The sequence below is a fragment of the Triplophysa rosa genome, linkage group LG8, assembly GCF_024868665.1.
Source record: "Triplophysa rosa linkage group LG8, Trosa_1v2, whole genome shotgun sequence".
In the NCBI taxonomy this organism is placed as follows: Eukaryota; Metazoa; Chordata; class Actinopteri; order Cypriniformes; family Nemacheilidae; genus Triplophysa; species Triplophysa rosa.
Window position 1 is genome coordinate 15,471,876 of NC_079897.1, and position 21,610 is coordinate 15,493,485.

At 41.1% G+C, this 21,610-nt stretch overlaps 1 protein-coding gene across 6 annotated transcripts in view; it reads right to left on the minus strand.

Moving 5' to 3' along the window:
• Nucleotides 1–19,653, minus strand: part of fam131bb (family with sequence similarity 131 member Bb) — a 43,131-nt gene extending 23,478 nt beyond the window's left edge. For 4 of the 6 annotated variants that reach the window (XM_057339736.1, XM_057339733.1, XM_057339737.1 and 1 more), the window contains exon 1: nt 19,501–19,653. In XM_057339736.1, coding sequence (XP_057195719.1) covers nt 19,501–19,528 — 28 coding nt within the window. In that variant the 5' untranslated portion in view covers nt 19,529–19,653. The remainder of the gene's footprint in view (nt 1–19,500) is intronic. The other 2 variants (XM_057339735.1, XM_057339731.1) reach the window with 1 other exon arrangement.
• Nucleotides 19,654–21,610: the final 1,957 nt, after the last annotated feature.

Genomic DNA, 21,610 nt, shown 5'->3' on the forward strand with positions numbered 1-21,610 from the left:
CAAGTGGTCTGTCTTCTCCACCTGGTGTACAACCCGCGGCGCAGACCCAGAATCCTGTGACATATCACTAATTCTGTCCTTCCTGCAAGAGCTGTTGGATAAGGGCCGCTCCCCTTCCACGCTCAAGGTCTATGTGGCAGCAATTGCAGCCTCTCATGCCCCCATAGCGGGCCAAGGAGTGGGAAAGAATGACTTGGTCATTCGTTTCTTGAAGGGTTCCAGGCGGCTACGCCCCCCTCGCCCCCTCACCGTTCCCATATGGGATCTGCCCACGGTGTTGAGAGCTCTGAAGGGCCCTTCCTTCGAGCCTCTACAGTCTGCGGACCTCCGTCCCTTAACACTTAAAACCGCTCTGCTGCTAGCATTAGCATCGGTAAAACGTGTGGGCGATCTACAGGCGCTCTCTGTGAGCCCCTCCTGTCTTGAGTTTGGGCCTGACAACTCTAAGGTAGTCCTCAAACCTAGACATGGTTACGTACCTAAGGTGCTCTCTACTCCATTTAGAGCACAGGTAGTGACACTTTCCGCGCTCCCCTCCTCCGAGCAGGACCCGGAGCTGAATCTGCTCTGTCCAGTCAGAGCGCTTAAGATCTACATTGAGCGTTCCGCCCCATTCAGGCAGTCGGAACAGCTTTTTGTCTGCTTTGGCAACCGCACCAGAGGGTCTCCGGTCACGAAGCATAGACTATCTAAATGGATAATTGAGGCTATCGCGCTGGCATACTCTTCCTTGGGCCTTCTATGCCCCACGGGAGTTAGAGCCCATTCTACTAGAGGTGTCGCCTCTTCCTGGGCATGGTCTAGCGGAGTCTCCATAGCGGATATTTGTGCGGCGGCCTGCTGGGCTTCGCCTTCCACATTTACCAGATTCTACAGTCTGGACGTTCCGGCCTTACAGGCCCGGGTCCTTTCTGCTTAAGACTACTGCTGGGCTGGGGTTGCCCTCAACCACACCAGCACCTAGCACACTACTGGGACGATTAACCGGATTAGGCCACCTATTAGCTTGGCTTTTCCGCCTTCCACAGGATTCCCTGCCTCATACCTATCCTCGAGCCACGGCTTCGGGATTATATGATGTTTTCGTTCCACTTGTAGCACGGCGGGATTATACTGGTTCCCCATAGCGTCCTGCTACGCAGTACGAGTGAAGTATCGATAGGGAACGTACTCGGTTACTAACGTAACCTCGGTTCCCTGAGATACGGGAACGAGTACTGCGTTCCTGGCCGTGCTTACAAGCTGCATATGGTCGTCGCTTCAGTCGAAGTAACCTGAGGACCCTACGGTGATGTGTCTGCTTATATAGCCATAAGCCCCGCCCATTTTGGCGGGCACCATCGCCATAGGTCCGTGCAGCTTCGCTGCCATTGGCTCAAAGTTTTACTTTGCAAGCACCAATGGCCGTGCAGTATTCACTGCGTTATTGTAAAGCTTCAGTCATCGGAGAAAAAGGAGTTTTCCCCATAGCGTCCTGCTACGTAGTACTCGTTCCCGTATCTCAGGGAACCGAGGTTACGTTAGTAACCGAGTACGTTTTCTGGCAACACACAGGTTTGCAGCAGGTACATTCATTTTATGCTCAATTATGTCCAGTCATTATATAGCTTATGCTTGTGATCCAAGTTAATGGTTATGCTTTCCCCAATGATACAGATACAGAGGTCTCTTCATATAAAATGACACTGCTACAATACAAAAACACAATTCCCTTTCTACAGTGAAATACAGAATCCCTTTGCAATGAGAGTTAAGGGTTAGACAGGTTAACAACACTAATGACTGTGTTTCCAAAGTGTGATTGAATCAGATACCAACAACTTTCACCTGCCCACATGCATGCTGTTCTTTCATTATAAGCACAGCGTGTCCTACTGATAAAAACTGCAACAATAGAGAAATAGAGCGAGAGAGAAAGAGAGAGGAGTACACAGGGAGGTGGCAAGAGGGAGTGCTAAGAATTCGAGCGCAGTGACAAACTCATTTTTCTATCGCCCAACCAGTGTAGCAGAACAATGTTATAGACTCCATTAGTCCTCATTCACTGGCCCACTTCATAAGCACCCTTATAACGTAATTAAATAATTATGCAGTCCATCACCTGAAAAATGGACGTGATAAAACAGATACATGGAAAAAAAACAGGTCACCTGTACTTAGGTCTATCCCTAAGTGATTAACGAATGATATCCTTTAATTTATTTATTTCCTCTTTCTTCTCTACAGAGTCTGGTCCTGCTTTTGTGAAAATGTAATTACAGAAGGCCCTGTGCTAATGAAGCTTAAATACAGCTGTGCTCTCAGGGTGATACATTCTAACATTATTAAATGAGTTGTTTCTTTCAGAGTCAACCACAACATGTGTTCGCGTCTTTGACCTTACACTGCTAATTAAGTGCAATTAAATCCCAATGCATATCAAAGATGGAAATAAATGGATTTTAGTCCATGTCCTGTATTAAGGCCTCAGGTATCACTAAGACTCATGCACTGACAGAATATTTATTCAACTGATGGATGTATTTTATAAATATCAGTGCAGTTATATATCTAAATTTGTAGTTTATTTATGTGCTCGAGTGACGGCTGCTCTCTGTCTCTGGAGTGATGGCTAATGTTTTGACACACTGACCTACTGATACACTAACATCAGCCATTTTGTTCTTCTGCTTTAGAGACCACTCACTGCCTATGTCAAGATCAGAAGAAAGACAAACAAAAGACAGTATCTAATAGGGATGCACCGATACCATTTTTTAAAGACAGAGTACGAGTACCGATATTTTTTCTGGTACTCGCCGATACCGATACCTATAACTGATGCCTGTATAATGTACAATAATGTTAATAAACCAGTATTTTACTGGTACATTTTCTTTTTTAGGGCCCGAGCACGGAGGAGCAAGCCACTGGCTTGCACCGCAGTGCAGAGCCCTATTGTTTTTGTGTTCTTCTCCCTCTTTGATCGCTAATTTGAAGGCCTAAACATGCTCAAAAACTCACAATAACTTGCACACGCATCAGACGTGGCGAAAATTTACGTCTGATAGGGGTTTAAAAATTAGGCGTGGCAAAATGGCTCGCTAGCGCCACCTAGAACTGCCCAGACCGCTACGCAAAACCAAATACACATGCACCAAATTTGGTGGGCTCATAGAACACCCCGAATCATTAAGAAAAGTCTCTTGGAGCATATCTCTAAACCCAACAGGAAGTCCGTTATTTTTGATTTCCTGTGCAATTTTGTAATTTGTTTCAATTTCCAGTCGTCGTACTTTAACGAACTCCTCCTAGAGTTTTAATCCGATCAACATGATCTTCATGTCATTCTCATCTTAAGGCCTTTGCGAAGCTAAATTGCGGAGATCCTGACTTTTCGTGGCGGAACGTGACCCTGGCGGCCTGCCAAAGTTTGGCGTTTCGCCATGAACAGGAAGTTGTTGTAACTCAGGCATACAATGTCCAACAGGCCCCAGACTTCACCCAGACTTCACACATTTGATAAAAGTCATGGCCTGAAGACATCTACATGGTAATTTTCAGATACAGTTATAGCGCCACCTGCAGGAAACAGGAAGTGACATGTTTTAAACTGTGATTAACTCCTCGTAGAGATTTGAACAGATCAGCATCATATTTGAAGAGTACAGCCAGTATGATCTTCAGACCTATGTGAGGATACATTGCAAGATCCTAACTTTTCGTTGAGAGGCGTGTCCGTGGCGGCCTGACAAAGTATGATGTTTCGCCATGAAACAGGAACCTATAGTAACTCAGGTACACAATGTCTGACCAGCCCCAAACTTCACATGTTTGATAAGAGACCTGGCCTGAAGACATCTACATGGTAATTTTCAGATACAGTTATAGCACCACCTGCAGGAAACCGGAAGTGACATGTTTCAAACTGTGATTGACTCCTCATAGAGATTCGAACAAGTCAGCATCATATTTGGCCAGTATGATCTTCAGACCTTTGTGATGATACATTGAAAGATCCTAACTTTTCGCCGAGGGGCGTGTCCGTGGCGGCCTGACACAGTTTGATGTTTCGCCATGAAACAGGAAGCTATAGTAACTCAGGCACACAATGTCTGACCGGCCTCACACTTCACATGTTTGATAAGAGTCCTGGCCTGAACACATATCCATGTCAGTGTTCACTTATAGCAATAGCGCCACCAGCTGGCAAAAGGGAATGTGACGCATTTAAATAAATAACAAATCGTACTATAATTCGCCTGCATTAATTTTATCGCCTATGATTACACATATCGATGTCAGTGTTCACTTATAGCAATAGCGCCACCAGCTGGCAAAAGGGAATGTGTCACATTTAAATAAATAACAGGAAACCTGGTAAATGTAAATAAATTAAAGTCTTTCTATAATATAACTTCCTATATGCTCATTGTCCACTGTTCGCTCTTCCTGAGGCCGACGGCTGGTGGTTGCACCGGGTTGCGGTGGCACTTTCCGCCAGGGCCCAATCATCGCTGCTTGCAGCTTTAATTTCTTTTGTTTTTAGGTCTACTTAAATTTAAGTACTATTTTTTTAATCAAGTTCTATTTTTTATGATAAGTAGCACAATTTTACTAGCACATTTAGATTTAGATTTTAGAATAAACTTTATTGTCATTGCACATGTACAAGTACAAGGCAACGAAATGTGACCTCTGCATTTAACCCATCCAGAGAGTAGTGAACACAGCAAGTGGTGAACACACGTACCCCCGGAGCAGTGGGCAGCTATCACTGCACCGCCCGGGGAGCAAGTAGGGGTAAGGTGCCTTGCTCAAGTCACCTCACCTCAGTTGTTACCCGCCGGCCCTGGGAATCGAACCGGCAACCTTCTGGTCACGAGTCCGACTCTCTAACCATTAGGCCACAACTGCCCCACAACTATAATAACTATTATAACTTGTTCAAGTCAACCAGACTTTTATTTTGACGATCGCCACAAATGGTGTTTGTTTATGTGTTCGTGTCCTCGTGCAGTGAAACGCTGGCATTGGAAGCTCCACAAGCACAGTGCGTTCAGTACACACAACCGCACCACTCTTTCACACACGGTAACGCAAAACAAGCAGAATACATATTTAAACAGTATCTGAATATTTCGTTAACTGTTACGTTAGCTGTTCAGCGCTAATTTCTTGTTAGGAAATGCTTGGATTCCTCGATTCCGTCCGCGTTTTCCGCATTGCGGAAATCATAGGGCTCTATGTATGTCCGGTCTTTGGTATCGGTGTGTCATTACGAGTACGAGTACACGAGCTTGGTATCGTATCGGTGCATCCCTAGTACCTAACTCACTATTTGACCCAATTAAAGATGCTGTTTAAAGGGGTCATGTGGCGCGAATACGTGTTTTTATGTATCTTTGGTGTGTTAAGTTGCCCATGCACGGTATTAGACACGTAAAATTGCATAAATTAAAGTGTCAGAACAAAAGATGCATTCTATCTAAAAGCGAATGCTCACCCAGACCTGCCTGAAACGCCTCGTGTAACCACACCCCCACAGATCTACGTCAGTTCGTGGTATGATTTGACTAAGTTCACCCAAATGTATACGCAAGTAAGGTGGGCGTACCTGTCAGTACAATTGCTTTGGAACCTGATGTTCCAAATATATTAAGAGGCATTACATTTACGTCACACGCTTGCAGTATTTGACCAATCACTAAGCACTGGTTAGTGGCCAATCATAGCACACCTGGCTTTTCAGAGCGATGAGCTTTGTAAAAAATCTGCACGTTTCAGAGAGGCGGGGCAAAGAGGAGATACAAACATGCACGGTATGTGGAAAATACAGCACTTTTAAACCTTAAATGGTTTATACACATTGCATTACATCTAAAACAAACGATAATATTTGTTTTAGCCGTGTCATATGACCCCTTTAAAGAAGGAAAGTTTAAATGAAAATGTAATATGCTGTATACTGTGGCATTAAAATATACAACTCAATTACAATGAGAAGCATGCATCATATCATTGAAGGTTTGAATCAATGATATCAATATTGATATTAATGAATGCTACTCGAAAATAAAATGCTGAACATTCTCTGCATCATTTGTCTGTAATCTGTTCCACTCTCTAATTTTAGTTTTCGAATACAATGCTACTAAAGATTCAGAAATGATGCTGCAGCAGCTATAGTCTCCATGCTTTAAGCATCTGCTCACAACCTTAAAAACACTTCGCGGAAATACATCCCAGCGTACAGCAGCCAATTTCATTAAAGCTGTGAATGTCGCACTCATCAGTTTATGGCGTAGCCCATCCAGCTGGCAGATGCCCTTATTGACCTTGAACAAAGTAGCTGCAGTCAACCACAATCCAGTATCTCTTTGTTGTGTTGTTTTAATACCTGGTTGTCTCATGGAAAATAAATCCAATTGTACAGACGATCTTATAAACCATTTGCAATTCACTAAAACCAGAAAGACTGTGTACAGGGCTAAAGTAGCTCTCTTCCATCATCATTCATCTCTTGCTCTGTACAGACGGTTTCTCTATGGCTTTTGACATTTGACCTTTAGACCTGTCGATTGAATAACTCGCCTCCTCCACATGAAACATTTTCTTGATGTAAAACCTAAGTTGCTCAAGGCAACGTGTGCCCTAGATAACAATACAAACACACACACATACACACATAACACCTTGGGGATTCATTTAACCAGGATTAACACTTTATACACACACGTCTCTCTCTCTCTCTCTCTCTCTCTCTCTCTCTCTCTCTCTCTCTCTCTCTCTCTCTCTCTCTCTCTCCACCTAATGGATCTAAAGCTTAGCTAACTAGATAAAAACTAAACAAAAGTGACTGCACACCTCATAGTGTCGCCCAGCATCCATTCTGTTTTTTGTATTCGTGAACATTGCTTACAGGGATTTAAATTTCTCATAATAATGCCAATCGTGTGTCACTTACTTGTGGTTTCAAATTGCTGCAGGATCACATTCATGTGTTGGAGAAAACACTCTTTTATGTATTCACGGTGAGATTTTGTAACTCTTTCTAAGCTTCAGTGTTAGATTTTTGAATCAGGTAGAACGCTGTTGGAACAGTGTTGGAACATTCAGATTTCCTGGCATAAAACGTTTTTCAGTAAAGCTGCTTTATGAATGTCAGAGCTGAACATGAAGCGCAGGCAGAGGATAACAATGGTCAAATTCATACAAGTCAAATAAACAGTACTGCAGAGAGAAACATCTCAATGCTATTTTATTTATATGTATACAAATGACTAACATCAACAGTTGACATCATCCAACTGTTTACGGAAATTAACCCTCCAGTGGTAAAGACTATTGAACAAATTCATTGATCTATGATGGACTAAAGCTGTCTGTCACCAACATCAACACTGAATAAGAGTTTTATGCTTTAAATGTGTGGTGCTTTCTTGAACAAAAGTTGCAACAATCATTGCCACCATGGTGCTATTTTTTTACTAAGGCATTATATTTTAAGCCGTGACTCCTCTTCCGAGGAAGCAGTAATGAGGCGCGTCATGTCAAAATACGTGCCTGATGCAGACGCATTGAAAGGGTTTTTAATAAAAGAGACGCTCGCGTTTGCTAGATACTCGCTTAGTCTCGTGTGTAATCAGAGTTAAGTGTTAACGCAGTGTCTTCTGAACGCGAGCGTCATAAACCCTTTCCACATGTCTGCACCAGGCACGTATTTTGACATGATGCGTGATGCACATAGGTTCACTTGAAGCGCTGAACACGTATTTTGAATTCCTGCTTCCCCGGCACCGATCGCCACTGATTTTAAGTAATCTATATATCTATCATAGGTGTAATTTATACATTTATTATAAGTGTTCTGAGCACCTGCTTAAGGTTACAGACCCAAGTCAAACAATTGATATACAGCCACAGAATAAAATTATATACCACCTTCCGTTTTTCGGAATTTAAACACTTTAAGGTAAAATTATGATTTTTGTTTAATTCTGTGAACTAGTAACAACCTTTCTCCTAAATTCCAAATAAAGATATTTATAAGATTGGTATTTTTTCGCAGAAAATTCAAACAGGACAAACTGGTAAAAATAAAAATGTTTGCACAACTTGAATACTGCAAAGAAAACAAGCTCGTATTCATGTGTAAACAACACAATACATTAAAAGGAGTATACATTTAAAGAAGTAGTTCACTATCAAATTAAAATTTCTATAAAATTAAAATAAACCTCGTGGACGGGGATCCTGGAGGACCTCAGAGGCAGAGCAAGCCATATATTTATGTTTAAAAAGTATATAATTTTTCGTTTTCTTGAAAATACCCAATTGTTTCGCTACACAACACCCTTATTCGTTGGCTGGTGTCGTTTAGAGCCTTTTGAAGCTGTGATGACAAACAGCACCCAGGTTAAATTCTGTTATATGGAAAAGAACCCTGGAAAACTTTCCTCAAAAGCCTCAATTTGTTTTCGACAGAAGAAATAAACACACGGTATGACATGTGGGTGAGTGAATTATCAGGAAATTCAATTTTATAGTAAACTACTCTTTTAAAGTGAAGTGGAATACAGTGAGAAATAATTAATAAAATGGATAAATTATATAAAATTGAACAAAAGTTCAATAATTATCAATAAGACTGAACTTGAAACTGCAATCTGCTCTTTATATTCTCAATAAGCTTTCTCCAGTGGTATTTCCTGTACATTAATAAAACCCTTGCTTGAGGATTTGCTAATACTATTCCTAAAACATTCCCCTGAATCTACTTCAACAATTTCCCAGCTAATGACATGCCAAAACGTTCTTTTCCTTTATGTATTTCTTTCCCTTTGCTTTTGGTGCACTTTAATCCTTGCCTAAACTAAATTTGGAATTACTTGTTTAAATCTTTATGTGAAAATCGGACAATGAACGGTCTACGATATTCAGTAGCTGTTGCAGTAATAACAGGCTCAGCACATGATCAAGCGCTGAACATGCTCGATTCCCCCAGCGCTTCTCTGCTCTCTGATATCCCATGCGGCCAAGCCACGGCGCAGCTCTGCTAGTAACGACGCAAAGCTGAGAAGAGGATGAGAGAAAAAAGAAGGGGGGAGAGAGAGAGAGAGAGAGAGAGAGAGAGAGAGAGAGAGAGAAGCGCGGCCGTGCGGAACGAAGGACCCGCATCAGCCACATCGCGGTTTCTGCAGCAGCAGTTATGATGACAACCGCCGCAAAACTAGGACGCGCGAAAAGACGCTGTCCCTCTCTTCCTATCTAAGCATATCCGTTAACGCAACACTGACTTGGAGATCCACAGAGTGGGATCCGTTTGAACGAAACAGTGGGACGATATGCGTGCCTAAAGAGAGATGAGAGAGGAGTGACGGGTCTGCGGTCGAGCACGGGACGCCGCTCACGATACGCAACACGCCTCCTCTCTCAGCTCGCAGGGTGTGATCCTGTCTAATTAATGGCCATCCGTATCTCTGCAGAACACTCCCTCAACCATTAATCTATCTCTTATACAACATATTGCGATCATTCACGCGATGTATGGGATCTAATGAATGCAGAAGAGCACTGCAGTGTTGAGTGATGTGCGTGTGTGTGTGCGTTCACGGTTTTTCTTTCTGAAACTTTTGAGTTCATTCTTGTGATCGCATCATTTTTCACAGAGGATCAGAGTTTTAGTCCAATCTCTTTTGCAAGGGCATTGTTATTCAGCGCTGCCAACAATAGAGCAGATGGGTTTGTGTGTGTGTGTGTGTGTGTGCGTGTGTGTGTGTGTGTGTGTGTGTGTGTGTGTGTCCTGTGCGTGCGTGTGTGTGTGTGCGTGTTTGCGCGTGTGAGAGAGAGGTCTTAGTAATCAAGTATCATTAAGTGAGTGTCTCTTAGTAACATAATATTATAGATGCAATACAATCATACAAAACAGAAGTGAGTGACGTGTTAAAGCGTTCACAGCCATTTATTACTAGTTTGCTCAGCCCAGCTTTATTTCAAACAGGTGTAAAATGGTGAAAATTAAATATTGCGTAAATATTTTCAAAAGAAATGTTAGAATCTAAAAATAAATAAAAAATATATGATAAGATATTATATTGTGCCCGAACCATGTTATCCATCTCTTGCTATACTGTATACTATAATCAAGCATCAAGTGTCATGTTACAGTTCATTACTTGATTTTATATGACAGTGAGGGCATTTACATGCACAAAATAAGCGGTTATCTATCAAAAACCAGAAACAAACCTGGTTTGAGGTGTTTACACAGGCAGTGAAATCATCACCATCTACAGTCTGTCTATAATTTAAAATGCCAGTGGGAAACCTGTCAGACTTTTCTTTCTCTTCTCACATCTGCAGTATCGGTGCAGATGCAATTAAAGTTTTTTATTTTAGAAGTTTCAACATAAACGACATACGCCAAGAGCAGACTTACGCAGTGCCTTACTTTTACAAGCATTTGTGACATTAACACGGTTGGACATGCGCACATGAACAAAACTGTGAGCCAGTTAAGGTGTTGACTTGCAATGCAAAATCGGGGTAATGGGCTAAAATACCGGTGCCAATTAAATGTTACTTAAGTTGTTTATGGCCTTTCCCTGATTAAAGAAAAGCATTTACATGCCCTTACATGTCAGGGCTCTAGAGTGCGACCAATTTAGTCGCACATGCGACCTTATTTCTCAATGGTGCGACTAAGAAAAATCTGAGGTCGCACCGGTGCGACCAGCCGTTCGAGGGAGAAAAAAAGTCTCCGCGACTCTTAAAGTCTCCCTGTGATTCAACAACAGACACACATTATGCCCATATCGTGGTCTAAACCAATCAGAGATAGTGAATGGCGGACCCCCACTGATTGGCCGTGGTCCAGATTTTCCTGTACGTGTGTGTACAAGAGGTCCCGTTAACCGAAAATTCTCTGTCATTGACAAAAAATGTTTACCAATGACGGAAAAACCTGAAGGCCGTCCGTCCGTCATTTTAACGGATTACAATGAGGACCATTTGTAACTCCCCGTTTCCCTTCATTAGAGCGTGATAGGCTCACGAAGGGACGTGCGTCACATGTCATTGTTACTGACTAGACATATATGTGATGCGATCTGGGAAAACCAGTCGGATGTCGCGCTGGGACGCGGGAAAGACAGTTCACCTATCAAAGTAAACCACATAACATGAAGAATGAAGGAGTATCAATGCACATTTCCCGCCAGTCCTGTGTAAACTACGGCATGCAAAGTTTTTTCATACAATATTTTCGTGAGATGACAGAGCTCCCCGTCTGCAGCACCGGGAGTTATCCGATCGCAAAGCATACAAGGGATGATAAAAAGTCCAGACACTATGCACATGATAAACAACGTAAAACTTGCTTGCTTATTAGTTGTTGTCCATAATGTTTGCTAGTTTCCTTGTGTAGTGATAATGGCAGAGCTCTCGTTCTTTAAGTGTGCCCGCACCATTTTCCTTACTTTCGTTTTATTCAAACGGTTTTGTAGCCTACAGTATTTTTATAGACTTAACACTGGGAAATGTTTTTTTATTAAATTGTTATTAGAGTAAGTCTTTTACCACTGTAAAGTGACTTTTACTTGTGATACTGGACTGTTGTGCTTTTATTTTCATCACTTAACTTTAAACCCGTTTTCCTCCAAATTCCGTTCCTGAAAATCATAGCGCTTCAGCCGACCTTGGAAAGGGCTTGAATATGGTATCAAAAACTGTAATATATAAATTTGCACCATGTGTTGGGTTTTCCCAGATCGAATCACATATGAACATAAACATTAAATATATAGATGAATATAAACAACAACGGCTTTATTGGGCATTCAGTTGTATTAAAATACAACAAGTTCCGAGACGCAAGTACAGTGTGATGACGTCACGAACATACTAATTACCACGTAAAGCCACCTTGCACCATAGAGATTATGGCGGATTTTTTACGAGCCTGTCAGTCAAAATGACGGACAATAAAAAAAGTGTAGTGCAACCTCTGGTGTGTACGTGTGAAGATGCGTGTGCTGCAGTCAGACAGAGAGGGGAGGAGCCTATAGGCCCATCAGTTAAACAGAGTGGATGTAGCCGCGGATGATGAGAGAAGATGAAAAGAACGATTGACAACTTTTTCGTGAGTAATGTTAAGTTAAGGCCTGATCGGTCCGAAAATCATAAGCAATGCTCTGACACGGAGCCATCAACCTCCCAGGTTATGTCCGTTTATCTTGAGATGTTTTAAGTTTAAGTTTCAGTTCAGTGAAGCACTTTAAGCACCAACACTTCTTCAGTAAGTTACCTTTATTGTAGAATTGTGCTTCAAATAAAGAACTCTATGTTGAGCAGATTGTTAGTTAATCATTTACAAGTCAATTTTGCCTATATGGACAGCAATTTAAAAAAAAGTGAACTTGTAAAACTGCGGTGTTAAATGCGATGCGGTTGAAAATTTGGGTGCACCTAACTTTTGTGCTGGTGCACCTAAGAAAAAAAGTTAGGCGCACCAGTGCAAAAAGTTAGTCTAGAGCCCTGCATGTTATCAGCTTACCAAACATAATCGGAGTAAGACTGTGTCTGTAGAGATGCAAAGTAAAACTGCAAAAGTGTCCAATCTTGGTTATAAAAGGCACCTGTCCGGAGTTTAGCATGAACTCAAGATGCACAGGTACTTAAAAAGAAATAAGTGACACAACATGTTGCATTTATTGACAATTAAGCAATTAAGTGCTTGTTTACAATGCCTGCTATTGTATATCAGTGAATAGCTCTAAAGACTTGCTTTGTGAACAGCCAAATGACAAAAATGGGAGCCTCAAAGTGTTCAGACCTTGACCCACAGTCACATTTTTGTTTGCAGTTTACAGAATAACACAGAGGCAAGTGTTCCTGATAAAGAGTCATATCTTATTTAAGCAATGTTAATGTTAATATGAGGGTTGAGCCAGTGGTGTTGTCTAGTTTTTTGTAGTGAGTATACTCTGATCCCCCCAGCCTACTTACCCATGACAGGTCGACAACCCATACATAAGCACCACCACACTCACCAATGCATAGAGTATGCATCTATATGTAATCAAGAGAATTTTGAAAGATTTTTCAAGCAAGATTTCAATAGCCAATGATAGCTGGGGGGACTTGCTGGTTTTGTTAATCACTGTCTAAATCAGTCAGTTAAGAGTTACATTTAGCCTTATTTGGTATATGTATACAACCCCCAAAGCACAGGTTTGATCAGCTGGCAATTTTCAATGCACATTTGTGATCCATGTGAAAACCCAGCTACAACGTCATTTATTTGTGATATACTGTTTCTACATAAACCCACCCTGCTAAAAAATAATATTACATAAATTCTATTGGTTTACTATTACTATTATGAACCACAATTTTTTCTTTTAAAAATTTTGAAAAAATGTCTTTAATAAATGGCGTTAATGGGTGTTCTATTGATCCCCACCTGCATCTCTTGTGTTTTGGGCAGGGTTCTATTATTTTTTCAGCAGGGCAACCAACATAATGTAAAGGATATCCTGTGAAAGCATAATCTTTAGATTTTGATATAGTTTTGACTGACTAAGGCCATGTCAAAGACTTAAAGTAAATCATATTGAAATAAAACGGCTGATGCTTGTCACTAATAACTAGATTTTTAGCCTAGTTTTTCACACACTGGGTCACACTTAGGAGTGCAAGTTACGCCTGTTATTGACATCGATAGTTAACTATAATAATCAACAATGAACATTTATGCAGTTTTATCAAGCACCCGTTGCACTTATGGATTGCTGGCAGTGTCTATAGCCTGACTTTCACAAGGCTGGCCAGGAGTTCTCATCTCTTATCATCTAAAACAATTATGAACATTGTAGTATAAGTTATCTCTACCTTTCTCCCTCATGTATTGATTCACCACACAAACTAACGTTTGTGAAGTTGGCAAGTTAGATACAATTTAATATGCCAACAATCCCCTTACAGTTAAGTTAATGATAACAAATTTCCTCATTTGGTTCGCAATTTAAAAGTGGTGAGTTATATAGTATAAAAAAAAGTAATATAGTATAATACACCGGTGAACAGAGTACGCGATTGCGACACCGGGACGCTATCGTGATGAAGGGGGACCCCACATACAGCACAGCATGAGCCTCGTTGGGCACATTTTCTGTAACACCTGCTGCCGTGTCACCCAACCACCAGCTTCAGGGGCAAGCTTACGAAAACACTGAAATATTGTAGTTTAAATGCTTGCCTTTCATTATCTCATTTTGTTTCATGTCTCCTGGTTGCACCGATGGTCAAAAGTGAGTGCGTCATACTTTTCTGACTCAAAACGATGTTGTTACGCATCCTCGCGCATTTTTAAGCGGAAATTCTTGATCTTTTCTAGTGGGTATACGGCGTATACCTGCGTATCACGTAGACTACACCACTGGGTTGAGCTGAGGTAATTTACTGATGTGTCTGCATTCCTTTTATTTTTGAATAACCCTTTTCACTCTGAAACATAATATATCAGAGTACAAAAGTAAAATGGGCTGTGAACATTTCAGCGTTAAATTGCTGCATCAGGCCATGACAAGGAATGCTTTGAGCTCTCCCTCAATTATCACAGCAGTTTGAAAGGTGAAAGTCTCTTCTAGCAAGTACACGGGGTGCAATCACCAAGAGAAAGCATTTCAAGCTAAAGAGCGGAAGGAACCTAGCAGTCACAAAAACTCAACACAAAAAATGTCATTACTGGCTCAGTAAGCTCCCATAACTTGATACACATAACAAACACATAAATAGAAACCCAGTCAGGAGTTAAAACACAGTATTGGAATCCCTGAGAAATAATAACACTCATGCAAACAGTTTCGTTCCTGGGAATGGACAACATTCTGCGTGTCAAGTGAAATAACATTAATATATGACCAGTAGCACTTTGCCCCAGCCTCATTCACTTACTATAGTGGGCATGATAATAAAAAGCATATTCCCCATCTGGGATGTGTCTATGTATGTGTGTTATTTGCTTTAATATTTGCTGAGTCAGGCAGCGGGAGACGTGGCACCGTAGGGATCATTACAAAAGTCTCACTGCGGACTCATGCTAAAGCCAACAGCATGCGTAACGGAGTATACAGAAACTGCTGAGCGTATGAGCCAGATCCACAGCATGACTAACCTGCAGCCCCATTCATCCATACATTAAAGTCTCTAGAATTTTGTAAACCTTTGTAGTCTAGTCCTGTGTACACTGTGTATTATTAAACTACACAAAATGCTGTGTTATTTTCAACCCACGATGGGGCAAAAAGGGGACAAACCCAGCTGTTGGGTTATAAATTAACCCACACTGGGTTGTTTCAACCCAACATGCTGGGTTGTGTTTTACCCGTTGTCGGGTCAAAAATGAAGATTTTCTTGGTTAATTTAACCCAGCGGGTGGGTTTTGTGCCAACGCATTTTTTTGTATGTAGCTTATACAGTGGCACTCCATCCCATTTAGAAATGTATGAATTAGATTGCATTAGACAATAAAATATTAAAGGGATACTTCACCCAAAAATGAAAATTGTGTGATCATTTACTCACCTTCGAGTTGTTCCAAATCTGTATAAATCTGTTTGTTCTGATGAACACAAAGAAAGAAATTGGGAAGAATGCTTATAACCAAACAGATCTTGCCCCTAATTGACTCCCGTAGTAGAACACAAAAGAAGACATTTTGAAGAATGTATAGGACAGCAAACAGTTCTGGGGCACTTTTGACTACCGTTGAATTTTTTCCTACTATGGTAGTCAGGGGGGGCAGAAGTCTGGTTATAAAGCATTCTTCCAAATCTTCCACATCTTTCTCTGTTTTCATCAGAACAAAGACATTTATACAGATTTGGAACAACTCGAAGGTGAGTAAATGATGACAGAATTTTCATTTTTGGGTGAAGTATCCCTTTAAATTAAAGAGCATTTCAAAAAAGCATTTCATATTTTACTTCTTGGGTCTTTTTTAAATTTTAAGTTTTGGCCACTGGATGTGTAGAGCTTTGTGTTAAAAGCGAACAGAGACCAAGGAAAGAATTCTCAAGCTTTTGAATCAAGATGAAGTGAGACGCACGTTTGGCATGCAATGTGATAGCATTGTGTCTGTGTATCTGTCTGGCTTTACTTAAAATGGTCTCACAAAGGTTTTTTTCAACTTGATTTGGTTGTTTTGTAAAGCACCTTTCCTGTCTGATGCCAGCCTGACATATGGATGAGAACTGAATGTGTGAAGAATGCTTTAGCAGATACTATCAGAGAAAGTAAAAGCAAGCACAAAAAGGAACTAACTCTAAAGTGCCGTTCACATTATAACGATAACTATAAAGATAAATGTAACTATAACTATATTTGCGTCCACACCAGCGGACGATAACAATAATGTTATGTTTATTTTAAGCCTGCGCGCTGCAGTGTTCTCAATCACTAAAATGAATGTAGATGACCTGCTCATGCTTTCGTTTTCATTCCCGAAGTCTTTTCTCCAAAATATGCCAGCAAAGGCTGGATGCTCTGACTGAAGGCTGTGCACTCATGTCCGGGATGTAAAGCATATATTTTGCCAGCTTGCTGACTCATAAGCGTTACATATATAATATCCCGCCGTAAACACACCGCTTTCTGACCACTAGTCTTTAATTCTGACATAAAAGAAGCGTTGCGATCACCAATAGTCAAACATTATCTGCCAGACAGTATGTTTTATCGTTCATCAGCTGGAAAAAAATCGTTCTGAAAGTGATCCCAACAATATCGTTCTCTGTATCTTTATTGTTATAGTTATGGTGTGGACCCCGCTATTCTCCTGAATTAGAAACGATTTTTAAAACGTTATTTTAGTTATCGTTACAGTTATCGTTATAATGTTAACGGCCCTTAAAAATGAGACATTTTACTAGAGCTAGAGATCAAGAAAATACAGAATGCAACAAAAAGAAACACTGAATACGTTTTTAAAGCAATGAAAACTTTAAACTCTCCTTGCAAGCATAAGAACATGTTTGACATGCCGCTATATATTTAAATGACAGAATCAATAATTTGTGCAATGAAAAGTAAAGATTGTTGCTCTCGAGACTTTGCTGTGACACTCAAAAATCCATTTCTGTTCAAGGATATTTGTAAGCACAAACATGTTTGTACTGCATCTGGTACTGTAATGTGCGTGTTTGCATTATTGCAGTGCTAAGCTGTATTTGCTTGTTTGTTTTGAATCTGTTACTACTGTGAGCTAGGCCGCATAAAAGCGCGTCCAGTCTTTGTGACGTCCACTGGCTTCACATCACAAGGCTTCACTTTACAAATCGATATTAGACTAGAGAGCAGAGCAGAGTGAGAGAGGTACCCAAACACACACGCACGCACAGATACTATGTCTGTAATGCTTTACTTTACAACACACAGTACGTGCAGATATACATCATCCCTTACTTTGTTTAATCTTATTCTTGTCATATCTGGACTGGAGTCTAAATACATTTGCTTGAAGGTCCTATCTTGTGCTAAAGGACATAGCTAAGAAATATTATATCAATAACTCAAATATTGCATATAGTCATGTTATACAGTTTTCAGTATTTTGATGCATTTTATTTGAAAATGTAGCATTAAATGGCATATTTATAAATGTCTTCAAAACACAAAAATATAAGTGTGATTGGATATTAGTGACGGACCAGCAAGTAACACTGAATCTTGACCTCAAAGTGAAGCAATAACCATCAGAAATCTTATTGCTTTAGTTAATACACCGGTTAGTACATAAACTATAAGATTGTTAAAGCGTTCATTTCCCTAGTAAAATTAACCCCTTATTTGCTTTCAATCATTTGATTAAATGTAGTGTGTTTTCCTATAGATTATATTTCTTATCTTTTACTTATAAAGCTCTGAAGCAGTGATGGTTGGAAGGTTAAAGTATTGCTCTCAAATACTGATTCATGTTCTCAGTAAAATCTAGAAATGCTACTTGCGCATATATTTATTTACGATGAGTAGGCGAGCGTGGTAATGAAAACCACCATACTTGACACATCAGGTGACTTACAAGGAAGGCTCACCGTTTATGCTTGTGGAAATGTGCCAGAGAATTTTTATCTCATACAGACACATATTGGAATGAGGGTCACAGTGTGTCATAAGTAGTTCAACAAAACTGATCGCAGCTCTCCGTTATATTCCTTGAAACGGAACGTCTACCAATCCTGCACAGCGTGTTGACCTCCATTTTAGTGCAGCGCTATGTTATAAACACTATTTATCAAACCCTCCTCCTTATTCCTCCTCTCTCCATTACATTCTGCCTCTCTCTCTCTATCTGTTCCCTCCTTTTAATGTGGATGTGTGGCAGGTGGCCCAGCAAGAGAAGTTTGACACAGTTTCTTGGTCTGATGTTTATGTGCTGTATATGATGATGTTGAACGGTGTGTGAATGATGAGAGTCGGTTATTTATGCACCGCTTCTGGTGGTACAATGGCTGACAAATCATAAATATGTAGAAAAACCCATTCAAAGATTAAACTTTGGAACAAATTACAGACTAACTTAGCATACCAATATGAATACATTACAGGAACAGAAGCATATTAAATGGACGTCATAAGCATTGCTGTTGACATACACTTTGTCTGCTACCACAACGTTTTAAGTCAAGACAACAAATCAATTCTTTAAAAAATAGTTTACTGCAGGTTGTACTACTTTGTGGAAAATAAATACACATTAATGTCTAGCCTACATTTGTCTACAGTATTTTTGAAGTAATTTCCTAACATATCAAATTATGTTTGACCCGAACATGTATTGAATGTGCCACTGACCCAGCTGGACACATTTAAACTAATTTAATGTCCAGACTCAACAGTGTCAGATTCAGGATAGTCCCAGCCTGAATCCCCCCTCTCCCTCTCACAGAGACAAACGCACAAATTTTCTCAATTCTCCTGCATGTGTTACCCCTCCCTCCACCTCTTCTCACCGCAATGAAATTCGGCATGTTCCCCCTCTTTCACTTCCTATCCGCGCGTGCGGATTATTATGGACAACTCGATACCACGAGAGCATCTCCAACAATAGAATGCTAATAGTCCTCTCGCGCTCCTCCTATCTCCCCCCCAATCTCCGTAAACAACCTCTGCCACTGTATTTCATCAGTCCATCATCTCTGCCTCCCACACACAGGAGGCACCATGCAGTAGCATAAATCAAGCGATGTGGGTTGGAATATACACACGGAACGCGCGCAAGCACACGTGCACATGCGGGCAAACGTACAGTGTGACCGTTCTCATGTTTAACTCAACGTTTCCCACGTTTCGCGCTGCCAGTCGAATTCACACATCTCAGTTGTGTGACGAAAATCGATAGCCCAGTGTTTCCTCAAACACCAGCAACCCCCCTTTCCAACACTGTAATTACCCCCACTCAACACATAAACGCTCACGTGCACGCTTGCCAGAAAACGGAAGAAATTAAAGGGGTCTTACTGAGGGTTCGGGAGCCGATACATCCCATGGTTTATTCATAAAGGCCCTGGATACAAGCGATGAAGCGCAAGCCTTTCTCCACACATTCTCTCTCCTCCTCTCCTCCTTTCTCTTCTCTAGCTGCTGATCCAATGGTCTCATGCTGCTCGCTCGCTCCCTCCCCTCTCTCTCTCTCTCCCTCTGTGTGTGTGTGTGTGTGTGTGTGTGCGCGCAGGCTATTTTACCTCAGAGCCTGCGAGTGTCTAAATGGCACGATGTGTTCACTTATTTTGAAAGTGACGTGATTACGATCATAGATTAGTATCATAATCATGTTTTAATTTTCGGATCTATTATTTGCGTGTTTGAACACAGAGAAACATTAAATTGTAATGCATTTGTTAAATTAATGTTGCGGCTGAAGCTTAAATTTCTCCTGTGAGTGTGCGTGCGACACTCAGGTCTCCAGTGTTATCTGCATCTGTGCACTGCTGTGTGGCGACGGAGCAGACACGCTGGGATTCGCTCGCCCCGTCCTATCAGAAGACTCAAAGACTTATCACAATGCGGTACAAATGTCTTTGTATCTTTCTCTGGACCCCTGAACACTAGTGACACAAACACACGGTCATTATCACAACACCAGAAAATCATGAGCTCACGCCACACGGTATTCCTGTAGGGCTCTCAAAACTTCAAAGCTCTCTCTCTTTCGTCGCTGTCTTCATTCTGGTCCATCCTTCAGCAAAAACACACCCAGGAGGAGTGGCTTTGTTATCTGGAGATCCCGGCCACCCACTCTCACTCTTTCTCAATCTCTCTCTCTGCTTTTTCCTTCCATTCTGTCTCTCTCTATTCATCCTTTTGTGTATTTGTTTATTTTTCATTAGGTGATGTGCACATGCATGCGGGCGGTGTCTATATGCATTTTCATAAAGGCACTGATGCAGACTGGTTATAAAAGCATGAGGGTCACTCATATTTCCTTGAGGTTACCCAATAGAGAGACAAAGAGAAAGAAGAAGAAGAGGAGATGAGAGGTAGGGGAGGGAGAAACAAAGAATGAGTAAATTTGGCCAGAGAAGGAGAGAGAGAGATGAGCAAGGGGGTGATTAATTCTGTATGTACACAAAAAGAAGGCTAGACCCAGCAGTCCAGGTGTAATACAATCCTGAGGAGTCATTGTGTTTGCATGTGTGTTTTCTGTAATTTGATGCAGTATGTGTTTGTAAATTTGTTTTGAGAGCCCCATTGTTTATTCTAATGAATTTGTCATGATCAAATAAATGTTTTTGATCTGTGGAGAATAATATATGATCATTGAAAGACTGTAAAGGTAGGTAAATCTATTCCTTTCTCTTTCTGTGTGTGTTGTGTGTGCATGCATAACAGATGTGTTATGCACAGTTTTTCACTTGATCTGCATCAAATAACACTGATAAATCCCTGGCCCCCAGACCAGCCTGCGCCTCCCTGGCCTCCAGACGGCCACCACAGTCCAGGTCCGCCTCTGCACCAAGGCCTTAGACTTGTTCCCCTACACGGGCCTGGCCCTCCGTCCCTCCCTCTGTTCTGCCTCCGCTACACCGCCCTCCGGGACTGTTATTTTGAGGGCGGCTGGAATCTGCCCTGAAGGGGGGGCTATGTCACGCCCTGTTGCTGGCGCCTCATTTCGCCACCTGAGGGCGCTATGCTACTCTGTGTACTGCCTGTGTTTTTGTAAGGACTCCAGTTCCCAACATGCTTTGTCTCGTTATCCTGTATTGGTCTCACCTGTCTCAAATTTCAGATCAAGTGATATAACCAATGGAAGCATATGGGCCCCTAGTGGATTTTGGTGGTAGAGTGGCTAAAAAAACTCACAGACATCTCAAAATTTGGTGCATCATGACCAAACTTGATATGACACTTGGTGACCCTTAATTGGGACTTTGACTAATGAAATTTTGGAGCTGATCTGTAATTTTTTTAATGTACTTTCTTATAAAAGAAAAACATAAACCTTTTATATTTTTTATTACGATAAACATACCAAAATACTTTTTTTCTTAGCAATAATCTGCTAATCTTCTTCTTTCAAACGAGACCAAAGAATCTCTGTATGCCAAAGAATTCATGAGTTACAGCCATT